The sequence below is a fragment of the Gregarina niphandrodes genome, assembly GCF_000223845.1.
Source record: "Gregarina niphandrodes unplaced genomic scaffold scaffold00030, whole genome shotgun sequence".
In the NCBI taxonomy this organism is placed as follows: domain Eukaryota; phylum Apicomplexa; class Conoidasida; order Eugregarinorida; family Gregarinidae; genus Gregarina; species Gregarina niphandrodes.
Genome location: NW_011645799.1, coordinates 28,971 through 35,547, shown reverse-complemented (window position 1 = coordinate 35,547; position 6,577 = coordinate 28,971). Strand labels below are relative to the sequence as shown.

Genomic DNA, 6,577 nt, shown 5'->3' with positions numbered 1-6,577 from the left:
CCCTGGCTTGGCCCCTCCCTGGCTTGGCCCCTCCCTGGCTTCGCCCCTCCCTGGCTTCGCCCCTCCCTGGCTTCGCCCCTCCCTGAGTTGGCCCCGTCGTGACTTGGCCCCTCCCTGAGTTGGCCCCGTCGTGACTTGGCCCTCCTAGCGTGATGAGACGAACACTCCACCCATTCGACCAGGACTGCACCCTTTCGACCTCCCTGCTTACCCTTCGCCCGCTCCGGGCTCCGGAGGAGGCCAGCTATCGTTTTGACGCTATTGGCGGCCTCTCCGCGTCCTCCGAGGGTTGTTACGGGCGACTGCCAAGGCTTTGGCTCTTCGCCAGTTTTGGTCGAACTGCCGGGATCGGGGCGTCCTGCGGGAGGCCGTGCGCCGTCACCGTGAGGCCCTTGTGAGTCACCAGCGGCCCCGGCCCGCACGAGCCTGTGTCGATAGCACACACGTGTGTGGCGGGATGCTCCCGTCACTGGGCAGCCCGGAGATCAATGAAATAAACAGAGCCGATTTTATGCTTCTAATGCGCGAACTCCTAACCCATCTTTGTCATGAGTACAGAAACAAATGTTTGGCTCCTCTAATACCTGCGCTCCACCGCGACCAGGGACCTGCCGGTGAGTGCATCGGTACCAGGCGAGCCGAGTCGGCCGGAGCTGAGTCGGCCGAAGTCGAGCCCGGCGAAACAACGGACCAAACAGCGGACCAAACAGCGGACGGGAATGGGAACGGGGAACCTCCAAGTCGGCGGCGAGACGAAGTACCGGGTGCCGGGGAGCCGAGTCGCGGCACCGTGGATGGAGTGGAAGTGCTGCGCATAGTGAGCCAATGGCAATGCATTTACTCGAAGTTGGTGCCCATTGAATGTTTGGCTCCGGATACTGGGACAGCGGACCCGGGTTCGAGTCCAGGCACGGACATGGGAACCCGGAAGCGGCGGCAGCCGGAGGGCAGTGCGGTCGACATTAAGGAGGCCGTGGACGAGTCTGTGTGTCAGTTGTTAGCTGCGTTGCGATCGACAGCGCATTTGAGGGTCTCGTGGTTCGAGACGCGGCACGTACTGTCGCTAGCCCTCATTTTACGCCTCTCCGAACGCTTCATGGAGCACCTGCGCTGCGCCTACGTTCTGCTGGAGGGCTGCACTACGACACCGCACCCGGTATGGACCACGCCGGTGTCCGCCGTGAAACGTCAAGCTTGCGAAACGGACGGCAGGAATCGAACTACCGACTGGCGGGATCGAACTGCCGAGCCGAAGTCGAAACTGGACGAGTCGAAACCCGACGGGGCAACTGCTGGGGGTCGTGGGTCCTTGCCCTCAGGATCGGATCAGGGGTCGGAGGTGGAGTCGGAGCCAAGGTCAGAGCCGGGATTTGAACCCGGGTCTGAGCGGTGGCAAAACTATGCGGATATAGCGGTGGTCGACAAAAGCGTAGAGGAGCCGGAAGGGGGACAGCACCCACAACCGACAGCTCAGCCCAGGCCGGCTGTACCCAGGTTGCCTGTCCCGGGCGCCCTGGCCTTTCGCCGGCTGTCGGGTACGGGTGCGCGGCCGGAGGCGGAGGTGGAAGTCTTCGAGTCCGACGTACTCGGATTCTTCCTTCAGCGCCGGCTGCTAGTCACAGCCCTTCGTCAGCGGTCCTACCCACCGTTCACGATCGTGCGTGTGTGTGAATTGCTCAGCACACACGACCGTTCATGGTCAAACAACTTTTGGAAGTGGTGTCTAGCACTACGCAAAAACATTGCAGACGCGGCCAGCAGCTACGGCCAAACCGACCATGATGTGGAACTCCTCTCCGCAGAAACAAAACGTCACATCACTCACGCCTACCTCATTGACACACCTCCACTCATGAAAAGGTACTTTGCCATTTAGCGGTGAGTCTGACGGTTTAACCCCCCCCTTCACCACTGTGCTGTGCGGTTCCCGTTCCGGTGGTTCCCGTTCCGGTGGGACCGGATCCGGCATCTGATTTTGCAACGGGGTTAATTAAAATTAGAGAAATGCTGACCAAGTGGTCTTTGTCGGGTGCGAAGGGAGCGTCATTGTCTTCGGTTGTGGCTCGGCGCGCTTTGTCGTGTGCCGTCGAGGTGCCCGGTCAGTCTGTGACGTCGTCTCTTGAAGCGGCGGCATCGTGTCCGTTAAACGCGCCAGGCGTGAAGGAGGCGGTGAAGGAGGCGGTGGAAGCATCTTCTGGTGAGGAAGCGTTTTTGAAGTCGAATAAGTGGAACGAGGCGGAGATGCCGGTGTACATGGACTACCAGGCGACTACTCCGGTGGACCCGCGGGTGGTGGAGGCAATGCTGCCGTGTTTGCGGGAGCGGTACGGGAACGCGCACTCACGGACGCACGCGTTCGGATGGCAGGCGGAAGGAATGGCGGAAGATGCGAGGAAGCAGGTGGCTGAGTTGGTGGGTGCGCAGCCTCGCGAAATTATCTTTACGTCTGGCGCAACAGAGTCGAATAATCTGGCGCTGAAGGGTATTGCCGAATTTTATGGGCCGCAGACAGGCAAGAAGCATTTGATAACAGTGCAGACGGAGCACAAGTGTGTGCTAGCCACTGCGCAATATCTGCAGAATGTGCGTGGCTGGGACGTCACCTATCTTCCCGTGCTCAAAAATGGTCTGGTTGATTTGAAGGAATTGGAGGCGGCAATTCGACCGGATACGGCCTTGATTAGCGTGATGATAGTTAATAATGAGATTGGCGTGATCCAGCCCATCAAAAAGATTGCACAAATCGCTCGCAAGCATGGCGTATTTGTACACACGGACGCAGCACAGGCCGTGGGAAAGATACCAATTGATGTGAACGAACTTGACGTCGATCTCATGTCCATTTCCGGACACAAGATGTATGGACCAAAAGGTATCGGGGCCCTGTATGTACGAGCCAAGCCACGACGCATCCGTCTTACACCCCAGATTCATGGCGGTGGTCAGGAACGTGGGATACGTAGTGGCACTCTTCCCGTCCCGTTGGTCGTGGGCATGGGAGCCGCCGCGCGTATACTGAAGGAAGAAATGCCCCAAGACCTCGCACGCATTACGGAGCTGTCCCGCCGCTTCCAGGAACGCATCACCAGCCGACTGGATGGTGTCACTCTCAACGGAGATACCAATGCACGCTACCCCGGCAACTGCAACTTGTCATTTGATTGTGTCGAAGGTGAAAGCCTCATCATGGCCATGAAAGATGTAGCTGTCTCCAGCGGATCTGCCTGCACATCAGCCTCCCTCGAACCGTCCTACGTCCTTCGCGCCATCGGCGTAGACGAAGAACTTGCACATACCAGTCTCCGATTCGGTATCGGAAAAAACACCACTCAGGAAGATGTTGACCGCGTCGCAGACCGTGTCGTCGAAGCTGTCGAGAAACTTCGCTCCCTATCGCCCCTTTGGGAAATGAAACAGACCGGTGAAACGGAAGGCATGGTCTGGACTTAAAGGCGACCCAGACCAGACCAGACCCGTCCTGGACTTAAAGGCGACCCAGACCAGACCAGACCCGTCCTGGACTTAAAGGCGACCCAGACCAGACCAGACCCGTCCTGGACTTAAAGGCGACCCAGACCAGACCAGACCCGACCTGGGGATCCGAGCTGGATGCACAACTGTGACGGACAATGTCACGGCAGTCGCCGTTACGCCAGGTCCCTGCTACCGACTCTGCGGCCGACTGGCTGCAGAGTCGGATTGGCTGTATTAGATTTTCTGCGCGTACTAGAGCTTAATGTTGACGGCCAGATGCGAACAGCGGGCTTTGGACTGCCCTCAAGCCCTCACGGCTTCAGCCCTGACGGCGTCAGCCCTGACGGCGTCAGCCGGGCGTTTGCAGCCTCTGGACGTTTCATTTTAGATTTTTGCAAGTTCAATTTTTCCTTACGATTTCGAACTTTTGACCGAATAAAAATACAAACGCGTGTGTCATGAAAACATTCGGGCTTTCAAATGACTATCAGGTGGCCACTGTGGGCGAATTTTGCTACAGCATTCCCGACGGGAAGACAGGGACCATTGAAACACGCGCTGTAAGTGTTGACTCGATCGCGCAGCAGATCATTGTTTGTTTTGTTCCCTTTTTAGTGCGTGCCCCTCCTTGTGAATGTTTGATCGTTTATTTCTTGTTAAAAACAGTGCCGCAGTGAAGCGTGCCACAACTTTAAATATTAAACATCATTAGTTCTCCTCTTTGTAGATAGTGCATGAAGGTGACCAGAACTTCTTGTTGGTAAAGAGGTCTGACTGGGCGGACTTGTACGTACGGGAGCAAGGCGATATGAACAAGGTGGGTGCTCAGATCTGTCAAGGCAACAGCGCCTTCTTGAAAGAGCCATTGATAACGACGGGAAAATCAAAACAGTCATCTTACGACCTCAGTATGTCGATATCCCACAGCTATTCGGAGGATTTCGTTTATGCTGTGATTACGAGTTGTAAGAACATAACGAATGTGGAGTATAGTATCTCGTTTGAGAATCCTGGATCCTATCGTCGGCGACACTTCAGTTGCCAAGACATTGGGCTGTTGGAAACTTACTTTTGGCTGGTTTGTCTGTTTGGTCTCGTTACATACAAAATTCTGGTTCCGTCGTACAAGAGACTAAAGTGGGAAGAAGCCACTACCGGAGCATCATCCAGAGCAATCATGACTGGGGGGTTATCTGGTAGCACCGCCGGCGTTCAAGCCGGAATACAACCCGGGTTACCGGGAATACAATCCGCACCGCATCTTGCTCCTCATCTTGGGACTCTAGGTCTAGGGTCTGCTATGTTAAGCGGTGACCTGATATGGTCTCTGTTGATTACTGTCATGTCTGGTGTATCAATTATCTGTCAATTTGTCCACCTGTTCGTCTACAGTCAAGACGGGATGGGCTTGAGGGCACTCTCCTACTTAGGCGAGCTGCTTGAGACCGGTGCGGGGTGTCTGTTGATCGGTCAGTGTCTGCCTCCTCAGGTCGCCTCATTAGCCGCAGCCTACTCCACACTGTTCTTCCTTTGGACTCAAATCACCTACAAAAATAAATACGTCCAACGCCTTCGAACCGGCCAAGGATTAGGCGACTTCGGACTCAGCGTATATAGCCCGCTCTTCGGCACACGACTTGGCGTCTTCACTGTCCTCATCCGCGCTGGTCTCGGAGCCTCCTTGATGCTTCAGAAACGGCACGATCTGCTCCGCCTTGCGTACTTCCTCACGCCCATCTTGCTCGTACTTTCACCAATAAAATGGAAACACTGCGAAGTCACCTTCATGGCACTTTCACTAATAACCTCACCAATATGTAATCTCCTTACCCCACACCGTCCTTCACTTCACCGTTGCTCTACACTTCACCTTCCTCCCTTTGGCACTTCTTGCGCCTCCACCTATTTGCACTAAATACGACTGTGGCCACTCCCTGTCCAGATTAAATTTCTTCTCAGATCAATTGGTAACTCGATCAGGACAGGTGACGAACCAGACCTCCAAGGACACAGTCTTCATAGAGGAGTCCGCCCCCGTCCTCTATGAGACCATTTGAGGCGCCCCCTTTCCGTCAATCCCTCAATCCATCAGCAGTGTATTCGCCCCCATTTCATCCGCCAACCAGCCCCCATTTCATCCGCCAACCAGCCCCCATTTCATCCGCCAACCAGCCCCCATTTCATCCGCCAGCCAGCGAGCTAGTTCATGGGCCAGCCAGTTGGTTTAGGAGTCAGTCAGCTTCTTGGCCGCGGTTAATTATCCTACGAGGAATCATCATGTCTGAGGAGTGCTTCGCGACTGGGTGTGAGATCGGCAGTGGGTGGTGCGCCTTCGGTGGCGCGTCGGAGTCTGCTGCCGTCCTCGAGGATGCGGTCGGAGAAGTCGTTGGCGACGGTGACTCGTCGGGGACTGGGGGACTGGAAGTCTTCAGCAGTGTTGATGCGTTTGTGTCCAGCGTTGATAGCGTGTGTTTCGGCAGACTGTGTGAGGTGTGCATCATATTGTGCGTTGGGATCGTTGAGCAAGGGTGTGTCGGGCGTCTTGCTCACTCGAGGGGTGCCGGTGGCGGCAGAACGGATGGGCACGACTACGGATTCTCCGGCACCTGTGTCTCCTGTAGTATTCCCCACCGAATTCCGTCCGTCGTGGAAGCCCGGCGATGTTACCTTGTCCCCATCATGCTCGTGATGACCCACTGGTACACAGATTTTGGGCTGACTAAAAATCGGCGGCATCTCCAACTTGTAGTAGAACCGGAAAGACAGATAACCAATCACCGACCCGATTATCCCCCCCGTCAACACATCCGTCCAATGGTGCCGGTAGTCCAACACACGGGTTATCCCGACAAACAGTGGGAACAACACAATCACCAACGGCACAGCAAACTTCCAGAAACCCAATCTCTTATAAGGCACCAGCCGCAAATAGAACCAACATGACAAGTAGACGTACACGCAGCAAGATGTACCTGTGTGCCCACTCGGCCACGACATACGTCCATCTGTTAACAATGTGGAACTGAAGTCTGCGTCGTCAGCACACGGAAGTAACTGCAAGCCCTAAGAAGCAGAAACAGTGGATCGTTGAAGACGGGGTGGC

General features: G+C 55.7%; 4 protein-coding genes across 4 annotated transcripts; 3 read left to right on the top strand and 1 right to left on the bottom strand.

The window, feature by feature from the left end:
• Window positions 1-520: 520 nt before the first annotated feature.
• Window positions 521-1,876, top strand: GNI_123570 (hypothetical protein; the record flags this gene model as incomplete). Its single annotated transcript, XM_011133620.1, has 1 exon — window positions 521-1,876. The coding sequence occupies one exon, from the start codon at window positions 521-523 to the stop codon at window positions 1,874-1,876; it is 1,356 nt and encodes a 451-aa protein (XP_011131922.1).
• A 128-nt stretch (window positions 1,877-2,004) lies between these two features.
• Window positions 2,005-3,450, top strand: GNI_123560 (cysteine desulfurase; the record flags this gene model as incomplete). The annotated part of the gene is made up of 1 exon (XM_011133619.1): window positions 2,005-3,450. The coding sequence occupies one exon, from the start codon at window positions 2,005-2,007 to the stop codon at window positions 3,448-3,450; it is 1,446 nt and encodes a 481-aa protein (XP_011131921.1).
• Window positions 3,451-4,282: 832 nt separating this feature from the next.
• GNI_123550 (putative transmembrane protein) lies at window positions 4,283-5,531 on the top strand (the record flags this gene model as incomplete). Its single annotated transcript, XM_011133618.1, has 2 exons — window positions 4,283-5,291; window positions 5,434-5,531. The coding sequence occupies 2 exons, from the start codon at window positions 4,283-4,285 to the stop codon at window positions 5,529-5,531; spliced, it is 1,107 nt and encodes a 368-aa protein (XP_011131920.1).
• Window positions 5,532-5,736: 205 nt separating this feature from the next.
• GNI_123540 (PAP2 superfamily protein) lies at window positions 5,737-6,537 on the bottom strand (the record flags this gene model as incomplete). Its single annotated transcript, XM_011133617.1, has 1 exon — window positions 5,737-6,537. A coding segment is annotated over one exon (801 nt), but the record flags the coding sequence as incomplete, so codon positions are not given.
• Window positions 6,538-6,577: the final 40 nt, after the last annotated feature.